Genomic DNA, 25,556 nt, shown 5'->3' on the forward strand with positions numbered 1-25,556 from the left:
GTGGTGGATGGAACCAGTGGCTGTAGCTGAGCCTGCGCCTCCTCCCGTCACCCCCAAGCTTCAGCTCCTTCTTTAATTGGCCCTCACCAGCCCCACGGTGTGGGTTCACCCGAGGCTTCCCTCCTCTATCCCCACCCATCCTCTGGGTGGACACAAAAGAGGCTCCCAGGTGACATTATTGGCTTTTGAGACCCACAAATTTAGTCCAGCTCCACAAACATTTACTGGGTACCAGGGTAGGTGCTGAGAACTCACAGGAGGTGAGAGGAACTCACTGTCTACCTAGAATGTCCCAATCCCAGAGTCTTCCCAAGTCTCCCGTGTTTCAGTGGGCACCAGCATGGGGGATGGGATGGGTCTTGTAGCTTTATGGAGGTAGGGAGTCCCCAGTAGGGCAGAGGGAGGGTTTCTGAGCCCTGGGCCCTCCTGACTCTGGGCCCCCCATCTGCTCAGAGGCCGGCTGCCCAGCAGGCATGGAGGTGGTCACCTGTGCCAACCGCTGCCCCCGCCGCTGCTCAGACCTCCAGGAGGGAATTGTGTGTCAGGACGACCAGGTCTGCCAGAAGGGCTGCCGCTGCCCAAAGGGTAGGTGCTGCCCTGTCCTTCAGGAGTGTCAGGGTGGCTGAGTGGGAAGGTGTGGGTGGGGCCAGGGGTGCAAGCTCCAGCTCTTGCCCCACAGGGTCCCTGGAGCAGGATGGCGGCTGCGTGCCAATTGGGCACTGTGACTGCACCGATGCCCAGGGCCACAGCTGGGCCCCGGGGAGCCAGCACCAGGATGCCTGCAACAACTGCTCATGCCAAGCTGGGCAGCTCTCCTGCACAGCTCAGCCCTGCCCGCCTCCCACCCACTGTGCCTGGAGCCGCTGGTCGGCCTGGAGTTCCTGCAGCCACTCATGCGGGCCCGGAGGGCAGCAGAGCCGCTTCCGGTATGGGGCTGGCAGGGTTAGATGTCCCTTCTGCCACTCAGGGCCTCACTCTGCAAGGCGCAGTCTCTCTTCTGACAGAGTTCCTGGGTCCTGCTCTCACCAGCGGCAGCACCACCCCAGGCCCTGGGCAAGCTCTGTCCCTGGTTACCCTGGCTTTTCCTCAGCCACCCCCATGCCCACCCTGAGATGTCCTGTCAGGGTGTCTCACCAGGAGACAGAGAAGTGATGAGGGGCCTGGGCCATCTCTCGTCTCCTCTGCCCTGGCCCCACCCAGGTCCTCCACGTCGGGCTCGTGGGCCCCAGAGTGTCGGGAGGAGCAGTCCCAGAGCCAGTCCTGCCCTCAGCCCTCGTGCCCACCCCTGTGCCTGCAGGGCACTCGCTCCCGCACCCTGGGGGACAGCTGGCTGCAGGGGGAGTGCCAGCGGTGGTGAGTGCAGGGCAGGGAGGGGGGCTGGGACCGCCCTGCTGGAGAGCAGAGTCCTGAGTCCCGGCTCTTTCCCAGCTCCTGCACCCCGGAGGGTGTGATCTGCGAAGACACAGAGTGTGCAGGTCTGGGCTGCCTCCGGATCCCCGCCTCAGCCACCCTTCTAGTCTCATGCCTTGCCCGCCATGTGCTCTGTGTCTCATTTTCTCCCACCTTACTTAACTGCCACTCCCTGGGCCACCATGCAGGTCCCGACCCAGTCCTCTGGCCTTTGCTCCCTCCGCCTCCTCTGACCTCACCTGTGCCTTCCCACAGTGCCTGAGGCCTGGACGCTGTGGTCCTCCTGGTCCGACTGCCCTGTCTCCTGTGGAGGTGGAAACCAGGTCCGAACCCGGGCCTGCAGGGCTGCAGCCCCTCACCACAGGAGCCCACCCTGCCTGGGCCCTGACACCCAGACCCAGCCCTGCGGGCAGCAGCCTTGCCCAGGGCTGCTGGAGGCCTGCTCCTGGGGCCCGTGGGGGCCCTGTTCCCGCAGCTGTGGCCCGGGCCTGGCCTCTCGCTCTGGGTCCTGCCCCTGCCTGATGGCCAAGGCCGACCCCACCTGCAACGGCACCTTCCTCCACCTGGACACCCAGGGCTGCTACCCAGGGCCCTGCCCGGGTGAGTGTGCAGGGGAAGTGAAATCACCTCTCTACTTTTCCTACCTTGGGAGATTCAGAAAATAAATATGTTTCTAGTTCCCGGATGATCCCTTCAAATAAGCCTGCCCTGTCGGTGCCCCCATGTTTTGCTCAGTTCCTTTCCTCTTCCCACCATCTCTTCCCTCGGGGCCCTCCTTGTAGGGTGAGAGGGCGTCCAGCCAGCCAAGCCTTTCAGACCCCTCTTGCCTGTTTCCTGTGCAGGGTCTCGGCAGGGCTGGGGTGAGAGGGAGGGCAGGCAGGGGAGAGGCGGGCTGACACACCCCTCCGGTCCCTAGAGGAGTGTGTGTGGAGCAGCTGGAGCAGCTGGACGCGCTGCTCTTGCCGGGTGCTGGTGCAGCAGCGCTACCGACACCAGGGCCCGGCGTCCCGAGGGGCCAGGGCAGGCGCCCCCTGCACGCGGCTGGATGGCCACTTTCGGCCTTGCCTTATCGGCAACTGCTCTGGTGAGGCTCCAGGAGCAAGAAACCAGGGAGCTGAGCGGGGGAGCAGCCACCAAGGGTCCCTGCTGGAACTCCCTGCTCCCCTCACAGCCAATGTAGTGCCCCCAAGACCTCAGAGCAGCTGCCTGCGCTTGTGCCCGTGCCTGCGCCCGTGCCTGCCCTCAAACCCAGCTGTTCCCCTGCTCCCCCCAGATACTCCCTCATCACAGCTGCACCCCAATCCCTCACCACAATTTGTCCACCCTGCAGCTGCCGGCCCGCCTGTGGCTTTGGCCCGTGTAGCTGCCCTCTAGGAGGGTGTCTTGCCCAGCTCCTGCTGCAGCTGCTCTCCATCTCTGCCCCTCTGTCTCCCATCTCTGCCCCTCTGTCTCCCATCTGCCAATTTCTGGAGCACCTGCCAGGCCCCTCACTCCTGCAGCCCCCTCCTCAGCTGCCTCCTCCAGGCATCTTCCTGGCTCTCCAAGGCCCAACCCATCCTGATCCTTCCCTGGAGGTGCCCACAGGTGCTGAGTGGATGCCAGATGGGGGACACTGGTCTGTTCCAACTTGCGGAGGGTGGGCATCTTGTACTCTCACCAGGTGACCCCAAGGGCCTCAGTAGAACCATGCAGCATGTGCTCTGGGCTTTGGGAGTGGTGTCTCTGGGCTGTTCCCCCACCAGCCTGCCTCTCCCCCATCTCCCCCAGAGGACAGCTGCACGCCTCCCTTTGAGTTCCATGCCTGCGGCTCCCCCTGTGCTGGGCTCTGTGCCACACATCTGAGCCATCAGCTCTGCCAGGACCTGCCGCCCTGCCAGCCGGGCTGCTACTGCCCCAAGGTGAGAGCTGGGAGCTGGGAGCTGGAGCAACGTCCAAGCAGAAGGGGGTCCTCTGCCCACACTCCCGCTCCTCCTCCTCTCTGTGACATCCATGGCGGCCCCACCTCCTTCAAACCCCTTGGAACTCGATGCCTCCTCCCAGCTTGCCGTTCACTCGGCATCATGCATATGCACCTGCTGCAGGCGGGGCACAGTGCTGGGTGCTGGGATGACATGATGATCACTGCCCCGTCTCTCCTTCCACCCAGGGGCTGCTGGAGCAGGCTGGGGGCTGCTTTCCCCCGGAGCAGTGTAACTGCTGGCATACCTCAGCAGCGGGAGCCAGGATGACCCTGGCCCCTGGGGACCGCCTGCAGCTGGGCTGTAAGGAGTGGTGAGTGATGGCGGAAGGGAGACAGAGAAAGAGGGCTGGGGCCGGGCAATAGGGCAGGGAGGCCTGGAGGGCCCAGTCCAGCCTCAGGACAGAGGACCCTGAGATGCCAGAGTTTGCAGCTCCCTCATCTTGCCCCACATGTGCCTAGGGCTCAGCTTACCCTTGCATGACCAACCCCCCCGGAGGTCCTGGGCTGGGTCCTGCCTCCCTTAGTCTATCCTGACTACCCCCTCCTGCAGTGAATGCCGGCGTGGGGAGCTGCACTGCACCAGCCAGGGCTGTCAAGGTAACCCTGACCTATGGGGACAACTGTCCCCATTGCTTGGGACTGGGGGGGCGGGGGTTCTGGGATGCAGAACTTTCAGTGCTAAGATGGGGACAGTCCCAGGCAAACCGGGATGGTGGGTCTCCTTACCCTGCCCCCATACCACCCTCAGCCTTCCTGTTTCTAGCTCTTCCTGCTCATGACCCTGAGTCCCTCCTGCCTGTCCACCAGGGTCTCTGGGCCAGGGGGTGGTCACTGGAAAGGGTACCCACACCCTGCCCTTCCAGGTCTTCTGCCTCTGAGTGAGTGGTCCGAGTGGTCGCCCTGTGGGCCCTGCCTGCCGCCCAGCACCCTGGCCCCTGCCTCCAGGACTGCCCTAGAGGAGCGCTGGCTCCGAGACCCAACCGGCCTCTCCCCCACCTCGGCCCCGCTGCTGGCTTCAGAGCAGCACCGCCACCGGCTCTGTCTGGATCCTGCGACAGGGAGGCCCTGGACTGGAGCCCCTCACCTCTGTACCGCACCCCTCAGCCAGCAGCGCCTCTGCCCTGACCCTGGAGCCTGCCCTGGTAATGGGGAGAGGCAGAGGCCACGGGACAGGAGGGGCGTGGAGTGCGGGTTGGGGGGACCTGGCCGGGAGGGGCTAGGCTATAGAGCACATTGACCTGCTACCCCTCCTGCTTGTCTCTAGCGCCTGCAGGATTTGAAGCTGGGGGTGGGGTCCAGGCAGCAGCTAGGAAGAGAAGCAGGAGAGCCTAGAGGGCTTTAAGGCCTGCCGGAGCGTTTGCGACGACAGAGCTCAAGGCTTGAGGGGGAGGCAAGAGGTGGGCCTGGGTACTGACTCCATCGTACCTTCCCCAGACTCATGCCAGTGGAGTCTGTGGGGGCCATGGAGCCCCTGCCAGGTGCCCTGCAGTAGGGGGTTCAGGCTACGCTGGAGAGAGGCAGAGGCCCCCCGTGGAGGAGGCTGCCAGGGGCCATGGGCTCAGACAGAAAGCTGCAACAGAGGGCCCTGCCCAGGTAACTCCCATCCCTGCATCCAGAGGAGAGCCTGGGACAGGAACATCCGAGACCAAACCTGAGGGGAGAGTTGGCTCTGCCCCAGAGCCATGCAGTGGAAGCGGGGGCCCAAGAGCGTCCCCAACACAGACTCCTATCACCTGGTCGTCAGGCGAGAGCTGCGAGGCCCGAGACACTGTATTCACCCTGGACTGTGCCAACCCAGTCCCAGTAGTCTGAACTTCCCCCACCCTTGCCCAAGATCACACACTCTCTGGGAGCAGGAGGCAGCAGAGCGGGGAGGCCCAGGCTTTCCTGGAACTCCCAGCCAAGTGGTGGGGCCTACTGGCTACCTGGGCGGCAGGGTCCCTGCAGACACTGAACGCGGTCCCAGAGGTCGGCACAGCTGCGTGGGCTGTGCCACCTCATGCCCGCGCTTCTGCTGGCATCTGCAGCCTGGTGCCATCTGTGTGCAGGAGCCCTGCCAGCCTGGCTGTGGCTGCCCTGGAGGACAGGTGGGTACTGGGTGCTGTGTCCTGACTCCCTGTGGGGGAAGCCGGCAGGTGGGGAGGGAAGAGGCGGTGGTCCGAGTGTCACTGAGCCTGCCCTGCTGCTGCTGCTGCACAATGGCACGTGTGTGCCTCCTGCTGCCTGCCCCTGCACCCAGCATTCTCTGCCCTGGGGCGTCACCCTGACCCTGGAAGAGCAGGCCCAGGAGCTGCCCCCAGGGACTGTGCTCACCCGGAACTGCACCCGCTGGTGAGGGCCTGGCCCTGGGTGGGGAGCAGGGATGAGAAAGGGTGGGGAGGAGGACATGGGAGGCATCTGAGTGTGCTTCTGTCTTCCCAGTGTCTGCCACGGTGGAGCCTTCAGCTGCTCCCTCGTTGACTGTCAGGGTGAGATGTGGCTGTCCATGTCCCGCTGCACCTCCAAAGTCAAGGCCTGGGACTGGCACTGAGGAGGAGAGAAGGGCCCTGCTCACAGACTAGACAGAGCTTCAGGAAGCCCTCCCGTCTGTCCACACTGACCTCTCTCTAACTGGAGACCCAGCACCCCCTGCCCAGGGCTCCTTGGGCACTCAGTGTGGTCTGCCCCACTTGTGGGGCATTCCCTAGCACACAGTGTACACAGAGCCAGGGCTGTGATGCCAGGAAGTGGAAGGTTCTTTCCCTGCCAGTGAGGAAACTGAGGTCTGGAGGGGTGAGTGGAAATGAGGGGCCTGGCCTGGCAGCCCCCGGGCCGGTAGCATTTGCCCTGTGCTGTGCAGCATTACCCCCGTCTGCTCAAGACCAAGGGCCCATCCACCATGTTCCCAGCTCTGCCACGCTGGGCTCTGTGCAAGCAGACATGCAGCACGGCCAGCCTCCAGGCAGACCCCCACCCAGAACAGGCAGAGACAGGGCACAGTCTCTAGGTCCCTGACAGGCAGGTAGCAGCCCAGAGGGTGAGACATCAGTGCTGAGAATAGAGAGGCCGGGTGGACAGGATTGGTCAGGGAGGCTTTTCTGAAGGAGGTGAGGCCTGGCCTGGGTCCAGCTAGTGTTTGGGTGGGTGGATAAGAAAGATCAGGAGGTGTGGTTGGAGGCTGCTGCGGCAGAGAAGGCAGGACGGGGACATGCGGGTGCTCAGCTTGGGAGGGGCAGAATCGAGGCTGGATCCAGGGCTGACCTGAAAGCTGGGTTGGATGGTCTTCCCTGGCAGAGTGCCCCCCTGGGGAAATGTGGCAGCAGGTGGCCCCGGGGGAGCTGGGGCTCTGCGAGCAGACGTGCCAGGAGATGAACGCCACAGAGACCCAGAGTAACTGCAGTTCAGCTCGAGCCTCGGGCTGCGTGTGCCAGCCCGGGCACTTCCGCAGCCAGGCAGGCCTCTGCGTCCCTGAAGACCACTGCGAGTGCTGGCACCTCGGGCATCCCCACCTGGTGAGACACCGAACCCCCTCTGCTACCACCCACCCATTTCTGACCCCAAGCCTCCCCATCTGTCTGTAACTCCACTGGCTCCTTCCCCTACTCCGAGCCCTGCAGCAGCCGGCAGGGCTCCGCTCTCCCCCTGGGACAGTCTCTGGCCCCAACAGTTCATCTCCCTCCTAGGTCTCTTGTTGCCTGACTCCATCCAAGCCCATTGTCCCGGCTAGGCACTCACAGGCTGGGCTTGGGGATCAGGGATACCATTATAGAAAAGTCTACAAGTTGGAGCCGGGCACGGTGGCTCATGCCTGTAATCCCAGCACTTTGGGAGGCCGAGGTAGGCGGATCATGAGGTCAAGAGATCAAGACCATTCTGGCCAACATGGTGAAACCCCATCTCTACTAAAAATAGAAACATTAGCTGAGAGTGGTGGTGTGCACCTGTAGTCCCAGCTACTCGGGAGGCTGAGGCAGGAGAATCACTTGAACTGGGGAGGTGGAGGTTGCAGTGAGCCGAGATTGCGCCACTGCACTCCAGCCTGGCAACAGAGTGAGACTCCGTCTCAAAAAACAAAACAAAACAAAACAAAACAAATCTACAAGTTGGGAGAGACCAAGAGGAGACTCTCCCCTACTCTCCCCAGCCTGGATCTGAATGGCAGGAGGCCTGTGAGAGCTGCCTCTGCCTCAGTGGGAGGCTTGTCTGCACCCAGCGCTGCTCCCCACTCACCTGTGCTCAGGTACGCCCTGCATCCCTGCTACTCTCCGGGGTGGTTCCCCCCTCACCTGTGCTCAGGTACCCCCTGCAGCCCTACTACCCTCCCTGGTTCCTCAGGCTCCTTCCTGGGACCCTCCTCCGAGGTTGGTCTTAGGGTCTCTGAGCGGGGAGGGCGGGCCGGGCTCCAGGTGTCAACACCACCTTGGGACTGTCTCCCTCTGCAGGGCGAGGAGATGGTGCTGGAGCCAGGGAGCTGCTGTCCCTCTTGCCGCAGGGAGGCTCCGGGTATGGAGGGAACCTGGGTGCATTGTGGGGTGCCTCTCCCTGGTCTAGACCCTTCTCCCCTGCCGCCCCACACCTGGCCTTTTCAGCCTGGCAGGTGCTTGCCTCCCCCAGGCTGACCCACCATGGGGATTTGAGGAGTGAAGACCCCAGCACGTATCATAGCGCCTGGCCACCTCGCCCCACACACTCCCCTCAGACCCAGGCTCTGCCCCTCTTCCCACAGTCCCCTCAGTCCCCTCCTCCTCCTGTGCTCTGTCCCCCCCACAGTCCCCTCAGTCCCCTCCTCCTCTGTCCCCCCCAGTCCCTTCAGTCACCTCCTCCTCCTGTGTCCTCTACACAGTTCCCTCAGTCCCCTCCTCCTCCTGTGTCCCCCCCCACAGTCCCTCAGTCACCTCCACCTCCTGTGCCTTCCCGCACAGTCCCCACAGTCACCTCCTCCTCTGTCCCCCCCACAGTCCCCGTCTCCCCCACAGTCCCCTCAGTCACCTCCTCCTCCTCTGTCCCCCCCACAGTCCCCTCAGTCCCCTCCTCCTCCTCTGTCCCCCCCACAGTCCCCTCAGTCCCCTCCTCCTGTGCTCTCCCCCACAGTCCCCTCGGTCACCTCCTCCTCCTCTGTCCCCCCCAGTCCCTTCAGTCCCCTCCTCCTCCTCTGTCCCCCCCACAGTCCCCTCAGTCCCCTCCTCCTCCTCTGTCCCCCCAGTCCCTTCAGTCCCCTCCTCCTCCTCTGTCCCCCCCACAGTCCCCTCCTCCTCCTGTGCCCTCCCCCACAGTCCCCTCAGTCACCTCCTCCTCCTGTGTCCTCCCACAGTCCCCTCAGTCCCCTCCTCCTCTGTCCCCCCCCAACAGTCCCTCAGTCACCTCCTCCTCCTGTGCCCTCCACAACAGTCCGCTCAGTCCCCTCCTCCTCCTGTGTCCCCCCCCACAGTCCCCTCCTCCTCCTCTGTCCCCCCCACAGTCCCCTCAGTCCCCTCCTCTTGTGTCCCCCCCCAAAGTCCCCTCAGTCACCTCCTCCTCCTGTGCCTCCCCCCCACAGTCCGCTCAGTCCCCTCCTCCTCCTCTGTCCCCCCCACAGTCCCCTCAGTCCCCTCCTCCTCCTGTGTCCCCCCCACAGTCCCCTCAGTCCCCTCCTCCTCCTCTGTCCCCCCCACAGTCCCCTCAGTCCCCTCCTCTTGTGTCCCCCCCACAGTCCCCTCAGTCACCTCCTCCTCCTGTGCCTCCCCCCCACAGTCCCCTCAGTCCCCTCCTCCTCCTCTGTCCCCCCCACAGTCCCCTCAGTCCCCTCCTCTTGTGTCCCCTCCACAGTCCCCTCAGTCACCTCCTCCTCCTGTGCCTCCCCCCCACAGTCCCCTCAGTCCCCTCCTCCTCCTCCGTCCCCCCCCCACAGTCCCCTCTGTCACCTCCTTCTCCTGTGCCCTCCCCACAGTCCCCTCTGTCACCTCCTCCTCCTGTGCCCTCCCCCACAGTCCTCACAGTCCCCTCCTCCTCCTGTTTCCCCCTGCAGTCCCCTCTGTCACCTCGTTCTCCTGTGCCTCCTCCCCCCGCACAGTCCCCTCAGTCACCTCTGCCTCCTGTGCCCCACCCCCACCTCCTGCCACTCAATGCCCCTCCCCACAGAGGAGCAGTCGCCCTCCTGCCAGCTCCTCACGGAGCTTCGAAACTTCACCAAAGGGACCTGCTACCTGGACCAGGTAGAAGTGAGCTACTGCAGTGGGTACTGCCCATCCAGCACCCATGTCATGCCAGAGGTGAGCCAGGGACCTGCTGTCCAGGCCAGGGGAATCACGTTGGCCAGTGGCCACCGAGGGCTGCCGTGAGCCTGGGACCTGGGCAGAGCCAGGCCATGAGGCACAAGGTGCTTCTCATGGAGATAACAGGAGTCGGGGAGGCAGATGGTCAGAGCTTTCCCCAAGGCAGTGGTGTGCACCTGCGGGTTGGCCCAGAGGTTTCACTGGGTGCCTGACCCCCTCCCACAGAGGTCTTCTGTGGCCTCACACCATTCCCAGAATGTGCCCGCTGTGCCCCTCAAGACAATGAGCCAGGAGCCCAGCAAAGAAAGGCATGGAGGAGCTAAGCTAGCCTCTGACATCAGAACCCATCACACGGTGCATGAGAGCATGAGAGCTCTGCCGGGATGCACTTTCTACAGAGAGGATCACCGCACACATTTCCCGCAAGCTGTGTCCAAGCCAGGCTGGCTCTGAGTCTTGGGCAGGTGGCTCCGCTCTGCGTTTGCCCTCTGTGGACCCAGAAGTCCCTGATCCTTCTTAGGATCTTCCAAGGGGTTCTGTGCTCACCCTGACTCCCCTCAGCCTGAGCCTGATGAGCTGTGACCTGAGCTGCCTCCTGCCAGGGTCCTCCCTCCAGCTTCACTCACACTACTCCCGCCTGCCCCTGGGCCCACCTCCCAGCCCTCTGCAGCCATCCCTTCTGCCTCAGCCCCTCTGGTTTACCTCATCCTGGAAGACAAGGATACTTTCCTACCTGGTCCCCAAAGACACAGCCCCTCAACCCTCGGCCGCTCTACGGCTCCCCCAGGTGCGCCCTGGACCTCCAGGAAATACTTTCCCAAATCACTTTCAGAATTTTTTTTCACACTTTTAGAATTTTTAAAACACAGAGTGAGAAAAGAGAGAAAGTAATTAAGAGATGCTTTTTTTTTCCCCCTGAGGAGAGAAATTGATAGTGGGATAGAAATTGGAGGGAAATTTTTTTGCTGAATAACCTCTTGCAGTTTTTGAACCTGGCATTGTATGAATGTACTACCCATTTCAAAGTAAACTTATAAATAGAATTATACATAAAATTAAATGATATGCTCATAGGACCCTGATAGAGGTGCTTTAACCAGAGTGCACAGGGATCTGCTTTGGAGTGAGAACTCACTTTGCACTTGGATCAGAACTATGCGGTTAGACTGACTTATTTGTAGTTTCATATATTATAAGTCTGTCTGTCCAACTAGACTCTAAGCCCCTTGCAGTAGAAGTATGTCCTTCCCCCTGAAGCCAGGAGGCACTGATGGGAACGTTAAAAGTATTCGTTTAACCTGTAGGTTGTTGGACATTCAGACAGTGGAGGTGGAGGAGGTGGGCTTCTTGCGAAAGGGGCTTGGCAGTGGCCCAGCCACCCTGCTCAGTGAAGAGGGTGGGATCTGGCCCTCCCACCATCCCACCCCACCTAAGATGGGAAAGGCCAACGGAGGGGAGGAAACTCCATTTGGCCCTAGTTCACCCACTCCCTCTCGCCCAGGAGCCATACCTGCAGAGCCAGTGTGACTGCTGCAGCTACCGTCTAGACCCAGAGAGCCCTGTGCGGATCCTGAACCTGCGCTGTCTGGGTGGCCACACAGAGCCCGTGGTGCTGCCGGTCATCCACAGCTGCCAGTGCAGCTCCTGCCAGGGTGGGTCTGGGCAGGGAGGGGACGGGGCAGGAGCCTGGGCTCCTGTGTTCACAACCCAGTGTTGTGAACCAGACCCAGGAACGCACGTGTAGCTCCTCACTCCATCCATCTTCCTTGAGTCCTTCCAGTCCACGTTCTTCCTTCTTCTCAGTGTTCTTGTTAATTTCATCTCCTATCATGCATAAGCGTGGGTGTCTGGAGTAACTGCACCTAGTTCAAACCCCAGCTCATCTGTTTCCTTTGTTTCCTTGCTCAGCCTCCCTGACATCACCCTTTTTTTTTTTTTTTTTTTTTTTTTTTTTTTTTTTTTTTGCGATGGGGTCTCACTCTGTCACCCAGGCTGGAGTGCAGTGGTGTGATCTTGGCTCACTGCAGCCTGGAATTCCTGGGCTCAAGTGATCCTTCCGCCTCAGCCTCCCGAGTAGCCAGGACCACAGGTCACAGGTGTGAGCCACCATGCCTGGCTAATTTTTCTTTTCCTTTTTTTTTTTTTTTTTTTTTTTGTAGGGACGGGGTTTCGCCATGTTGCCCAGGCTGTTCTTGAACTCCTGGGCTCAAGTGATCCACCTGCCTCGGCCTCCCAAAGTGCTGGGGTTACAGGCAGGAGCCACTGCACCCAGCCCCCGACCTCATCTTTTAAGCAAGGCTGACATTGCTATGCAGGCTTGTTGGGTGGACTTGGTGAGGGCACGCGTGTGAAGTGGCTGGCAGGTGCCTAGTTCTGTTAAGTACCTGCCATATGATAACCTGAGGTCCCACTGTGTGGCAGATGAAGGGGAAACAGAGGTGGAAGGCACCCGTGCCTCCTGGGTGGAGCACAGTGGAAGGCCTGGTGTTGGCTCTGGGCGTCCTCCTGGCACCAGCCTGACCACTCTGCCTCTCTTACTAACCCATCTCTCCCTCACGTGTCCCCTAGGAGGTGACTTCTCAAAGCGCTAACAGGCTCCGCTGGGTGAGTCCACAGCTGTCCCTCTTGTGATCGTGGGACTCAGCAGCACTGACCACGTCCTTCCACGTTCTCTCACCTGCCCCCAACTGGGGGCCCATGACTTGGCATTAGCATGTTCCAAATAAAGTGACACTGGCAACAAGTCCCTGTGCAGCGTCTCCATCCTGGGGCTCAGAGGGAAGAGGGAGGGTGGGCCTGAGTCCTGGCCTGGACCCATGTGAGGACTTTGTCTCCTGGAGACCTCTGCGCATCTGCTATGGACTCAAGATGGCATTCCCCACGACTGGTGAACCTGGACAAATCATTCCCGTATCTGAGCCTCAGTTCCATCTGTAGCTGGACAGGGGTGAATGGAGCCTGAAGACCTCCCGTATTACACGCCGCTAGTGTCCCAGGTCATATTCCTCCACTCAATATGATTTCAGCTGCAGCTGTGGAGGACAGTCCGCTACATGTGGGCTGATGTCTGCTTCTCCCTCTCCTTTTTATAACCTCCTTTTTTACAACACTGCTCTGCCCATCTCCCAATTGCTTTCCTTGTTTTATTCACCCCAAAGTCCTATCCTACCCTGTGAAGCCAGAGATAGCTAGCTAGAAGCACACTATTGAGCTAAGTACTGGGGACAAAAATCAAAAGAGGCCCACTGTGCTGCAAAAGACTAGCTCATCCTGTTCCATGGCTCCATGGTCTCCATTCCTTCTCAGGAGACCAAGCCTCCCCATTTGTCCCTCAGCATCACCACCTCTCATGCTATCCTCTTGTAAATCCCGCAGTCTCACCTGATCCCCCACACCACCTCTCCCTCCCAGATACCCACTGGGGCCTCTGAGACTCCATATCTGTCTTCCGTAGACTCTGCTCCATCGTCCCCATCTCCCAAGGCTTCTTCCACCATCATGTCATGACTGACACTAGCTCGCCCATCCCTTGAAGCCTTCACTTCACCTGGAAGCTGAGATGTCATCCCACCTCCAGGCCAGGAAAAGAGATACTTGTCTTCTGTGACGTTGATGTTTATTGTTTCTGTTGAGCCAGTTCTCCCTGTTCCTCCTGCAAACAGCCCTCTTCCTGGGTTGTCTGAGCCACTCTGTAGTGACACCACCCTCCCTGACTCCCAGCTGCCACCCTGGTCACTCCCTATCATCCACAGAAGAATTTAACTCATGGCCCAGCATTCCTTTCCACCCATTTTCAGTGTCCATGTGGATACTCCACTCCAAATTCTGGCCTCACATTCTTTGCCTGCTCACCTACAATGACCTTCTTCACTCTGGCTTGGGAATCCACTCCCACGACTAGACCATTTTCAAAACCTCGCAAATATTTACTTACCAATCATGACTTCCCATCCCTCCAGCTGACTTGCTCTAGTACTCCACTGCTATAATTTATGACTGCTTTTGTGATTTCAATTTCATTGACCCACCACTTTCTCACTTTTTTATTAGTCTCCTATCTTCCCTTGTGACACAGCTTAGATTCATGGTCTATATAGTGATTCTCAACACCAACTGCACGTGAGAAGCACATGACATGAGGAGCTCTTAAAAAATATCAATGCCAGCTGGGCATGGTGGCTCACGCCTATAATCCCAGCACTTTGGGAGGCGGGTGGATCACTTGAGCCCGGAAGTTTGAGATCAGCCTGGACAGCATAGTGAGAACCCATCTCCACAAAAAGTAAAAAAACAGCTAGCCAGGCGTGATGGCACACTCCTGTAGTCCTAGCTACTCGGAAGGGTGAGGTGGGAGGATCCCTTAAGCCCAGCAGGTCAAGACTGCAATGAGCCAAGATCACACAACGGCCCTCCAGTCTGGGTGACAGAGTGAGACCCTGTCTCTTAAAAAACAAAAACAAACAAAAAAATTAAACAAATTAAAAAAATCAGTGCCCATGCCCCATCCTAGGCCTATTAAATCAGGATGTTTGAAAGGTCCATGGGTGATTCCAATGTGCAGCTGGAATTGAGAATCACTTTCCTACCATTATAATTACTCCTGCAAGTACTGTTCATTCCCTTGCTTTTCTGTGCCTCCTTCATACGTACCTGGCAATACTCCAAGCCAGGATGAAGCCAAATATCTACCCAACTTTCTGCTTCTAAACAGAATTTTGCAGCCAGGCTTTTTTTAAACTGAAATTTGTGATCATAAACTTCAAATTGGCCTTTAATTCAAGGTTTGAGGTAAGCTCTATTCCCCATTCTCCAAGATGACTTGGTATACCTTCTATTCCCCACTTCATTTTCATGAGATGATCTTGTCTCAAAGAGACATCATCGGATGGAAATTCCCTCAGTAAATCTACAAACAAATGTACATTTACTCCATCTTCTTCTTCCCTCCTGCCATAACCAAAAGTGTTGCTATCCCGGCCAGACGCGGTGGTTCAGGCTTGTAATCCCAGCACTTTGGGAGGCCAATGCAGGTGAATCAGTCGAGGTCAGGAGTTCGAGACCAGCCTGGCCAACATGGTGAAATCCTGTCTCTACTAAAAACACAAAAATTAGCAGGGTGTGGTGGTGCACGCCTGTAGTCCCAGCTACTCAGGAGGCTGACGCAGGGGAATTGTTTGAACCTAGGAGGTGGAGGTTGCAGTGAGCCAAGATTGAGCCACTGCACTCCAGCCTGGGTGACAGAGCGAGACTCCATCTCAAAAAAAAAAAAGTGTTCCTATCCCTAGGAAGGGCCCTTGATACCCTGTTCCTAGACCCTCCTGATTTCTTAAGGACTTGGGTCCTTGCACTATCCCCCTTTGAATCATCAGTTTCCTTCCTATCAACACAGAAACAAGATCTTGTGTCTCATATCTTAGTCCTACTGCTTTGATTCCCCATTTCCCCCTGGATACTGCTCCATTTTTCTTGGAAAGATGGAAAACCTTTTATGGAAAAATGTGTCAAAAGAATGATTTACCCTAGCTGTCCTCCAGTTTTTTAACCCCCAAAAGAGAATCTGTTATAAAGACATGGGCAGAAATATAGCTCTTCAAGGTAGTGATATAGTCGAGGTGGTGAGTGGCAGGCCACTTGGAATCCACAGAGTCCTCACTCTCTGCCTTCTCCTCCACATTTCTTGTGTCTCATTCCTTTTTTCAGTAATGCAGACTCCCCTACACTCCTCGAACGGAATTTAGGTCTATTCAACCTTGGCCAGAAGAGCAGAGCTGGGTAATGGAAAATGCTTACTTGAAGCCTGTGTAACATGGTGAAACCCTGTCTCTACTAAAAACACAAAAAAATTAGTTGGCCATTGTCTTAATCTGTATGTGCTTCTGTAACAAAATCCCTGGAACTAGGTAATTTATAAATTATGGATACTTATTTCTCATGATTCTGGAGGCTGGGAAATCCAAGATCAAAGCACCAGCAGTGTCTGTGTCTGGTGAGAGCCTGGTCTCTGCTTCCAGGAGGGCACCTTGTTGCTCTGTCCTCACATGGCAGAAGGCAGAGGGGCAGAAGGGCAAAGGGCCTAGCTAGTTCCCCCAGCACGCATGTGGTCACTAACACCTTCATGAAGGCATATCCCTACCCTGGACCCCTAAAAGTCTTTTTTTTTTTTTTTTTTTTTTGAGACATGGTCTTGCTCTGTCACCCAGGCTGGAGTGCAGAAGCGTCATCCCGGCTTACTGCAGCCTCGACCACCCAGGCTCAAGTGATCCTTCCACCTCACAAAATTATTTTATTTTATTTTTATAGAGATGGGATCTCTCACTATGTTGCACAGGCTGGTCTCAAACTACTGGGCTCAAGTGATCCTCCTGTCTCAGCCTCCCAAAGAGTTGGGATTCGAGGTGTGAGCCACCGCACTTGGACAAAACTTCTTATAAGGACACTAATCCCACCATAAGGGCCTGACCCTCACGACTTCATCTAAACCTCCCAAACGCCCCATCTCATGGGAGGGGAACACCGGTCAGTCCATTGCACCTCCTTTACCTGGCAGACCCTACCTCTTGCTTTAATTCTGCTGAGGCATCACTTCCGCAGGAAATCCTTGACTAAGCACCTCATATCCCCCGCTGCTTCACTCTAAGGTGACAACGCGGGCTTTAATTCATGTTTTGTGCTTACCTCTTTCATAGCCTTTGTCTCTGTTTTGTAATTATCTGCTTCTGGTCTGATTCCCTAATAGATCGTGAGTTCCTTGAAGGCAAGGCCTTTGTCTCATTCAACTGTGTTCTCCCAAACCCTAGAACACGGCCTGACCCATGGTAGGCAACCAATGATACTTTTTGAGTGAATAGAACAAAAAGTATTGCCCTCCTTAATAAAAGAAAACCTAGAACTTCAAGGCTGACATTGGCCTTCGTGTAGCCCAATCAGAGCGCTTTGCCCTTGCTGCAGAGGACTAAAGGACGCCACGCCGCCGTTGCCTAGTAACTATCGCCGGAGGGAGGCGGGGAGGGTCGCAAGCGCGCCGCGGGCGTCCAATCAGGACCTGCATTCCGGGAGCCAATAGCAGCTTCGAGAGCCACTCACCTAGAGCGGACTACACTTCCCGTCACGCCCCGCCGCCTGGGGCTGGGCAGTGGCCGTAAAGCTGTTCGCTCGGTGCGACGTGAGTCCCAGCTCAGAGCTTATCCTGTGTTCACCGGCGCTACCGCCCCCCGACGTGAGAGAGCGAAGTTCTCGGGCCGCGCTTACTCCCTACCTGGGTGCCCTCCCCCTCCGGGAGCCTGGGTCCCCGGGGCGGTCGCGGCGGCTGCATCCTCAGGCCAGGCCGCGGGGGGAGGGGGCGGCACGGGCCTCCGAAAGCGGGGCCATGGAGCCCAGAGAGTCGGGGAAGGTAGGACTGGAAGGCCCGAGGGCCGCCCGCTCCCTCCCGAGGATCCCTGAGCCGGGCTCGGGCGAGGCGGGGCGGCTCGGGTGGAGGCCCCGCAGATGAGCCAGGCTTGCAGGGAAGGACTAGCCGGCCCGCCCTCTCTTCCCGCACTTCGGCGCCCGACCCCGGGAGGGTGGCGGAGAGGAGCGGACGCTCCCGTTCGGTGTCCACGCATCCTCCCCGAGCTGGCGAGCGGCCGCTGGGTCGATGCTGGGTTGGGTGACCCCCGAGTGGAGCGATGCGAAGGTGCTTCCTGTTTCCCTCACGACCTTCGGCGTTTTGAAGAGGCCCGGCTAAGGCTTGGAGTCTGGATCGGACGCCAGTGGGAGCTGCAGGGTGGGACGCTTGAGGGCTTGGCCCTGCCTAGATCCTCCTTCCCAAGAAAGGGCTGAAAAGAGAGGGCATCTGGCATGCTTTTTGCCACTTCTGTTTCTAGGTTATGTACTTCATGGAATATCTGGGCATTGCTTAGAAACCTGTGTCATAAATTGGCTTTGGGCTAGAGGCTTTGAGTTGGAAGAAAAGGTGGAAAGAAAGTGCTTGGGGGCGGAGTTCAGGGATTTGACGGGATTGCCAAGAGCTTCCAGGCCGTGTCTTCCAAGACCAGTGTGGTTGTGGGCACATTAGCTCGGAGACAGTGGCAGCCTCTTGGGACTAACATCTTTCTGGATGTTGTTTGCTGCCAGTTCTCGAGTATTGTTTCTTATTTGGCACAGAGGAGAATTCTCTCAACAAACATTTTCGACTGTTTATTGAGTCCCTTAAAAAATTGTCCATTTAATAAACATTTGTGATCTGTGATTTGCATTGAACGAGATGCTGGAAGTATGAGGATAAATAGGAAATGATCACCTTTCTCAAGGAGCTCTCCTGCAGTTTTCACTTCAATAACTTGGACACGCCTGAACGGGCTGTCCCACACGAAAAGAGAGAAAAGGATAATGAGGTTCTTTTGATGCTGTAGTTTTTCCTGGGAAGACTAGGAAGGACTGTGAATTTCAAAAAAGGTGATTTCTCGCATGAGCATCTCTTCCATCTTCCCTCCCTCCACAAGCTACAGTGATGCATGTTCCAGACACGGCACCTACAGAGTACACGGTCCAAGACAATAAAACTCAACAAAACCCAAGGAAAGATGGAGCTTATGGCCCTTACGCTTTAGAAATATCCCCAGATTGGTTTAGATTGAACCTGAATTTGAATAAAGAGAAGCAAAATGTAGGAGGAAGAAGGATTATAAAATATTGGGATTGATATTGGAATCAGTGATTTGAAGTTGATTTCCAAGCTATTCTGTTCAGTCAGAGGCTTTCTTAGCCTTTAATGGGAGAAGAGAAATACGGTCATGCGCTGTATAACAAGGTTTCCATCAACACCACTCTCACGTACAATCCCCTGAGACTACAGTGGGGCTGAGAAATTCCTAACACCTGGTGACATCTTCATGATCCTGACCCTGTGTAGGCTTAGGCTAATGTGTGTGTTTGTGTCTTAGGTTTTAAGAAAGCTTAAAAAGTAAAAAAAAAAAAAAAAAAAATTTAAAAATAGAAAACCTCATAGAATTAGAATATAAAGAGAAATACTTTTTGTTGATGGAATGGTTTGCTGGAAAATAAAAATACAAAAATATTTAAAGAAAAATATTGTACAGACGTACAATGCGTGTTAAGCTAAGTGTTATTACAAAAGAGTCAAAAGTTTAAAAAATTAAGTTTATAAAGTAAAACAATTACAATAAGCTAGGGTTAATTTATGATTGAAGAAAGAAAAATTTTGATAAATTCAGTGTAGCCTTAGTGTGCAGTGTTTATAAAGTCTACAGAAGTGTTCAGTCATGTCCTAGGCCTTCACGTTCTCTCACCACTCACTCACTCACTCACCCAGAGCAACTTCCAGTCCTGCAAGCTCCATTCATGGTAAGTGCCCAATACAGATGGACCTTTTTTTTTTTGTCTTTTCTACCATATTCTTACTGTACCTTTTCTGTGTTTAGATATGCAAATACTTACCATGTGTTACAGTTGCCTACAGTTTTCAGTACAGTAACATACTGTGCAGGATTGTAGCCTAGGGGGCAAAAGGCTATACCATATAGCCTAGATGTGTAGTAGGCTGTGCCATGTAGTTTTGTATAAGTACACTCTGTGATGTTCCATAATGACAGAACTGCCTAAGGACACATTTCCTAGAACTTATCCCTGTTGTTAAGCAACGCGTGACTGTACAAACATTTTGGGAGGTAGAGGAGAAACCTGATTCCGTGTCCTGTCCAACAACTAAGTGAAACCTCAGAGACTGGAAATTTCACCCTTGATTATAATCTTGATTTTAGGGTATCTCAGAAAGGTGTTCACCCTTCCCAAGTACAGTTGTTTTCTAATATGGGAAATGAGAACTTCATACAAGAATGAAATAAAGTAATTACAAAACCAACTGTCAGTGTAAGATGTGTTGCAAATGAGTGACAAGGAATAGCGGTGCTGTTCTACAACTCCACTCCGAACAGCATTCTTATGGCTCAGAACTGGGAGACTACCTCGTGAGATAGTGGTTTGGTCTATTACTAGGCTCTTCCTTGGGTGCTGTTTTGTGGTCTTTATTAACTAAGAGCCATCCTGGGCCATTGGATTGATATCCCACATTGAATGTAGGACATCTTGCCTGTCATTGACAGAATAATGGATAAGGGCCAGACTTTTCCCCATCATGTTCTATCCCATGATCCTGTTTTATTTTCTTCCCAACCCTTATCACTAAACAAAATTCTCATGTTTATTTATTTACATATTTGTTGACTTGACTCTTACATCCCCAGCTAGAACAGTGGAGCAGTTCCTGGCACTTAATAGGGTCTCAGGAAGGAATGCTCCTAAAATAGCATCACTACAGGAGCCCTTTTGCTGCACGGTGTGGGTGCTCTGAAGAACACTGCAGCCCGCCACCTCATGTGCCTCCTAGGAGACTGTGCTGTTGATGCCCCCAAAGAGAAGTCTATATGTGTACTTGTTGCTGTATGTATTTGTTGCCTCAATGTTTCTGTTTCCTGGCCGTCTCTATCTTTCCTGTACAAGTGACTGATACTCCTTTCTAATTTTTTTCTGAACATGGTTCCATTATTGCACTTATATCTTAGTTGTCTGTCACCTCCTGATAGATTTTAATCTCATATCTTTGAATTACCATGCATCAGGCACATAGAAACACTTAAGTAATAAATGTGTGTTGAATGAAAAAATGAATTAAATGCCTATAAAATACTTTCCATATAACATGGTTGTGGGGAGAAGGGTGGTGTTGATGAAGGAAGTTATGAAATCAAGCAGCATAGATTTCCTTAACACTGGACTCTAGGGGGGATATAAAGCCTTCCTTGCTCAGGAGAAGGATAAATGCTTGGGCCAGGTGGTTAGGAAGTCCTTCCTGAAAGAGAACATGAATCATGACTTTATGGGTGGGTGGATTCTAAGTTGGTGGGAGGAAGTGGGCAGTCAGGATCTAAAGACTGGGAGTGTGAGATAGGCTGGGTGATTGCAATGATATGAATCTGGCTGGAGGAGACATTCCAAGTGAGGCGATGCACAGAGCTAAAGTTAGGAAGTGGGTTAGATTCAGACTGAGGGGACTTTGGTGCTAGACTGAGAAGTCAGACAGCTTTACCCTGTAGAGAGGGACTGGGAACCGCTAAAATAGAACATCGAGAGAGATTCTTTGCATTACACATAGATGAGGAACTCCTCTTATTCACGCAGATTTGTGTTTTCTTTACATTGCAGTCACCTGGAATCAGAAGGCTCTTGCTATAATATTGCTGAAGAGAGATACCAGGTGTTAGTGTTATCACTCTTGCTAGGAAGACACTATTATCCAAATGGACAGTCCTAGCCGTGCTCCTCCTCAGGTGGAGCTAACGTGATGGGTTCCTTGGCCCTTATGCTCACCTGTGCATGCCCGGGAAGGATGGGCATGAAGAGGGACCCCGGCAGTCCTGAATCACAAGTGTTTTAACCTGCCCCAATCTGGACAGGCTGCCCTCCCATCCCGGGATACAGCAGTCATCCTGAATCTGCCTTCAGCCTAATCTTGGGGTTGTCTTCAATGCTTCCCCACATTGGCTGTCCCTAGGTTGTATCTCATGGTGACTCCTGTTTGTCCGCTTTCTTTTAGTGGAGCCTGTCTTCCAATCGGTTTTTGGAAATATTTCATTTTGCTTTGGAAGACACTCGAGCAAACAGTTATTTAAATGTACACATTTGGCAGTACAATGCCATTTTTGTTTTTAAAACTGTTCATACATGTTCATAGACTAAAGACTGGGAGGTTATATACCAAATATTAACAGATTCTTAGGAAAGAAGGGTAATGAAAAGTAGTTCTTTTTCAATAAAGGGAATGTAGGTGATCTTAATACATTTTTTTTCTGCTTATTTCTATTGTCCAAATTTTCTGCAGTCAACATAAGAAAAATCTATTATAATAGTGACCGGTAAGAATGATTGATATCATTTTCCTGAAGAAATGTGTACTGTTGAGGTTAAAATCGATATTCCACCTACTTTAAATGGCATGCTGTTATTTCCCAATGTTATTTTTCTTTGCAGTGAGAAATTTGTTTTTTGTTGATGATTTGATTTATTACTTTTTAAAATTTCTTTAACTAGGTAATGTTTTCATGGCACGAAACTTAAAATGATAAACATTTCTACTTCTTTTTCTGTTGATTTCTTTTATAACACTTCGTTGCGTGGCTGCGGTACCTTACCTCTTTGATGGTATAGCTTGATGATAGTTTTTTTTAAGTTTTTTTCTCCAGGCCTCCCCTCCATTTTCTTAGCAACCTGCCCCCTCCCGCACCCCAACGCCTCCCGTCTATTTTGGTCTCTATAGTCCCTGTTAGATCCTTTCCCCAAGTGTCTGGTAGTCCAGTCTGCTGACATTTAGTGGTGGAAGACCAAAAATCTAATAGCTCTGTGCTTGTGCGAGGGAGGACGGGCTTATCAGCTGGAGCCTCATGTAAAGGAACCTGGGGAGGCATTTGTTGGCACACAGCCCTCCCCTAGTTCTTGTTACATTGTGCTGCCTGCCCGCCCTCCCATGCTGGAGGTTTCCCGTGCTGGAAGATGCCAAGCCTTTGAGGATGCAGAGTGTACCTTGGGTGGTTCTCCGCTTTGCCCGCTGCTGGGTGAGGGTTTGATTTTCTTGGATCTGCTGAAGTGACTGCTTTTTCATCTGCTTCTTGGTTTTGAAGAGCGTATTGCTGTCATCTCCTTGTTGTGCCCCCTATTATAGTGGGGGTTTTGTTTTGGGGAGGGGGTCTTTTAAATTCACGGGGAATAAACAAAATTAAATAGGCTTGTTTAATCTGCCATCTTAATCTGGAACTCCTCCAAACACTTTCTGAACTCCCTACCCCGTAGAGCCCCTTTACAAGCTACACGGGATGTAGATCTCAGCCCCAAAGCATTGCCTGTTTTCGTCATCGACTTCATTCACAGACATAGTTCTAAATGACTTTCAGCTATTTCTAGAAATTAGACACATCTTCCTAAGCGAAGGTTTACCATGTTTAAGGTTCCATGAAAGCATGTGCCCTAAATTGTTGCCCAGCCCCTGGCTGAGAAGGAACAGGCGTGTGGGAGGCGGGCGAAGAGCACGCAGGGAGGGGACGGAGAATCTCCTGAGCCAGCCTCTTTCACGGCTTAGTTTTGTTTCAGTGCATGGCACTTCCCAGAAGAGACGAGGCTCCTTCTCACTGTGATCTGTACCCAGGTGGGGAGAGATGGGGTGTGGGCCATGCATGTAAATTGACAACACCCCTCCCCGTGTAGGGTGCCCTCAGGTGGTCAGGAACACTTTTGGAAGATAAATCTAAGGAAGAGGGTGGTACTTAGCAGCTGTCATTTTCCTTTCAGGCTCCTGTGACGTTTGATGACATCACTGTGTACTTACTCCAGGAGGAATGGGTGCTGCTGAGCCAGCAACAGAAGGAGCTCTGTGGTTCCGACAAGCTGGTGGCACCACTGGGTATGGGTGCCCATCCACATCCCTGCCACCGTCAATCTAGATCAGCATTCCCAACCTCATCTGCGTCAGGAACACTGGAGAGAGTTTTCTAGAATCCAAGCATTTGTCTAGGCATCTTTACTCCACCTATCTGCTCGATCCCGTATCTACCTTAATTGCATGCAAATTCACACATCACCCTTTCTCTTCTCCCCTTAAAATGGTCAAGAGAAGTGGGGCAATCTGGCAGGCCTGGGCTAGACTCCTGAGTCTGTCTCCTGGTGCCTCAGAATGCCCCAAGGGGCCAGGAGGGAAACTCGGAAACTAGGCCTGTGGATCTGTGGAGCCCGTTGGACGCTGGAGGTAGGAAGCAGTGGTGGCAAGAGCATCACATTTGTGATGTGGAAATCTGGTCTCAATCCCAGCTCTCCACTGAATACTTGAATGCCCTTGGCCTTTTTAAGCCTGAATTTCTGTTGTCTTAGGGTTGTTGTAGATATTAGTGAGATAAAACAGTTTAAGAGTTTGCACAAGTGTAGGTATTTTCATCTCATCTATTTTTTGAATGGTCTTTCCTTTGATTCTTTGGGTAGACTTTCTGTGCCAAGGACAGAGGTGGTTGGTTGTATTTCAACATGTGTGTACACATATGCACTGTTTGCTGATTGCAAGTTGGTGACTGTCTACCCTGCCTGTCTTTTCTTATTTCATCTTGGCCCCTGTGTAAGGCATGGTAGAAGCAACAATCAGCATTTTGTGGGTGGAAGGACTGCAGCTGGGGTGAGTCTTCCTGGGCCAGCTAAAAGAGTTTGAAAACCACTGATTCTTCCAAACCAGAAGTTGCAGAATAGCAGCTCATGGGCCAGGTATGGCTCACTGCTTGAAGTTTTGTTTTGCTTTGTTTTGCTTTGTTTTTTGGCTTTCATTTCTTTTGTTTGGCTTCTTAAAAATATTTAAGTAAATTGTCAATATTTAGTTATTAGGAGTTTTCACATAAGAATATGGATTTCTGGCATCTCTTGACAAATGGGATGGTGTGGCAGGGCTGAGCCTGCATCCTGAGTGGCAGCCCTTCTGCAGCTGAGTAGCTACTGTTCCCTTACGTCTTGCAGGTTGCCACAGCCCCTGCACTTGGCTTGGTTTCTTCTGTTATATTACCAGGCTGGCCCCTCTCAGCATTTGGGTTTCTGACCCATAGTTTTTATACCTGTTTAGCCTTCTTGTGCCCTCATTCCTTTCTCCTAGTCTCCTATTCTATTAGGGGCCTCACAGATAAGAGTTTCTAAACCACTGAACCACTGTGCTGAACCACCAAGACTCCTACTTTCCTCCTTGGCCCCTTATCTCACCATGCCGAGAGATGTCGCAGACAGATACCTCCTTCGTGTTGTGACCCAGAGCCAGGTATTCATAGTGCTTTTCTCTCTCTCTCTCTCTTTTTTTTTACTCAGGACCAACTGTTGCCAATCCTGAGCTGTTCTGTAAATTCGGACGAGGGCCAGAGCCATGGCTTGGCAGCGTCCAGGGCCAGAGGAGCCTTCTGGAGCATCACCCAGGTGAGTGTGGACCTGCACTCAGGGGCGGGTGCTTGGCTGGAGAGGGAGCAGGGGCAGCCCCAGGACTTCAGGCTCATCCTCTGCCCTTCCTGTTCTCCACCGACTGGCACTGCTCTTTTCCTCTCAGGTGTCATCTGATTAATATCTAAATATACACACTGCCCCTAATGTCCTTCTCCAACCTCTCATCTCCCATTGTCTTATTTCTACCCAGGAGAATATGTTTATTTATAATTATTATGAGTTCCATGAAGGCATGACTTTGTCTTATTTATAACCATATTCCTAGTGCTTAGAACAATACCTGGCACCCAGCCGTTGCACAATAGATAATCACGGAATGAATGAATGAATGAATGAACAGCTGTCTGCTAAGTTCTAGGGATTTATCTTTTCTTTCCTCTTTCGATAAGACCCTCCTGTTCAGGGGTTGGCTTAGCCAGGCCAGATGACATCTTGGCATTATGTAAAATAACTGAGTTAACCCGGCCCCTACTGTGGGAGAAGAGGGAGGTGGGGAACAAGATCCTGTATGAATCAAATCACAGAAGTTTGTTTTCCCTTGTGATTTCTCTCAGACCACAAGGAGCTCTAGACAGCTTTGTGACTCTGGAAAGTATCATAGAGACAAATTTGTTTTGTTTCATTTCTCCTTGCTTGGCTCTTATTTTGAGCCTTCTGACTCTTATTAACAGCTTCATGCCCCTACAGTTTTGTAGACCAGTCTGTTGGCCTGGCACAAAAAATGTTGAGTCCTCAGCCACTGGGCATTGGAACTTATGTTGGTACATAAGAAATGGTTCCACAGGAGTTAGAGTCTTTTGAGTTGCATTTCATCTAAGTGAATAAAGAAACTTCTAGTTCAGCTTGAAGAAGAAAGATGTGAGGTCATGAGAGTCCTCATCTGTTTGAAGGTTTATGTTATAAGAAAGGAATTAGACTTGAGTTTCTCTTGGGGACTGGGTCAGCATCCA

At 53.7% G+C, this 25,556-nt stretch overlaps 2 protein-coding genes across 7 annotated transcripts in view; both read left to right on the top strand.

Annotated features, from left to right (window-relative positions):
• The window catches only part of LOC129041660 (SCO-spondin-like), a 59,075-nt gene extending 46,734 nt beyond the window's left edge, over positions 1-12,341 (top strand). Inside the window, 21 exon segments of the mRNA XM_054497092.1 lie at positions 454-585; positions 680-926; positions 1,201-1,353; positions 1,429-1,475; positions 1,666-2,010; positions 2,327-2,494; positions 3,178-3,308; positions 3,557-3,681; positions 3,921-3,967; positions 4,234-4,512; positions 4,805-4,963; positions 5,115-5,173; positions 5,227-5,457; positions 5,544-5,701; positions 5,792-5,838; positions 6,644-6,861; positions 7,494-7,589; positions 7,792-7,852; positions 9,467-9,597; positions 11,102-11,252; positions 12,169-12,341. Coding sequence (XP_054353067.1) covers positions 454-585; positions 680-926; positions 1,201-1,353; positions 1,429-1,475; positions 1,666-2,010; positions 2,327-2,494; positions 3,178-3,308; positions 3,557-3,681; positions 3,921-3,967; positions 4,234-4,512; positions 4,805-4,963; positions 5,115-5,173; positions 5,227-5,457; positions 5,544-5,701; positions 5,792-5,838; positions 6,644-6,861; positions 7,494-7,589; positions 7,792-7,852; positions 9,467-9,597; positions 11,102-11,252; positions 12,169-12,191 — 3,008 coding nt within the window. The 3' untranslated portion in view covers positions 12,192-12,341.
• A 4,402-nt stretch (positions 12,342-16,743) lies between these two features.
• Positions 16,744-25,556, top strand: part of ZNF862 (zinc finger protein 862) — a 29,132-nt gene continuing 20,319 nt past the window's right edge. Inside the window, exons 1-4 of one of the 6 annotated variants that reach the window (XM_063667967.1) lie at positions 16,744-18,942; positions 19,842-20,037; positions 22,936-23,047; positions 24,478-24,582. In XM_063667967.1, the coding sequence (XP_063524037.1) occupies positions 19,972-20,037; positions 22,936-23,047; positions 24,478-24,582 (283 nt within the window). In that variant the 5' untranslated portion in view covers positions 16,744-18,942; positions 19,842-19,971. Of the gene's footprint in view, positions 23,048-23,754; positions 23,893-24,477; positions 24,583-25,556 lie in introns of all 6 variants that reach the window. The other 5 variants (XM_054494017.2, XM_054494015.2, XM_054494018.2 and 2 more) reach the window with 5 other exon arrangements.

This window comes from Pongo pygmaeus, chromosome 6 (assembly GCF_028885625.2).
Source record: "Pongo pygmaeus isolate AG05252 chromosome 6, NHGRI_mPonPyg2-v2.0_pri, whole genome shotgun sequence".
Classification (NCBI taxonomy): Eukaryota; Metazoa; Chordata; class Mammalia; order Primates; family Hominidae; genus Pongo; species Pongo pygmaeus.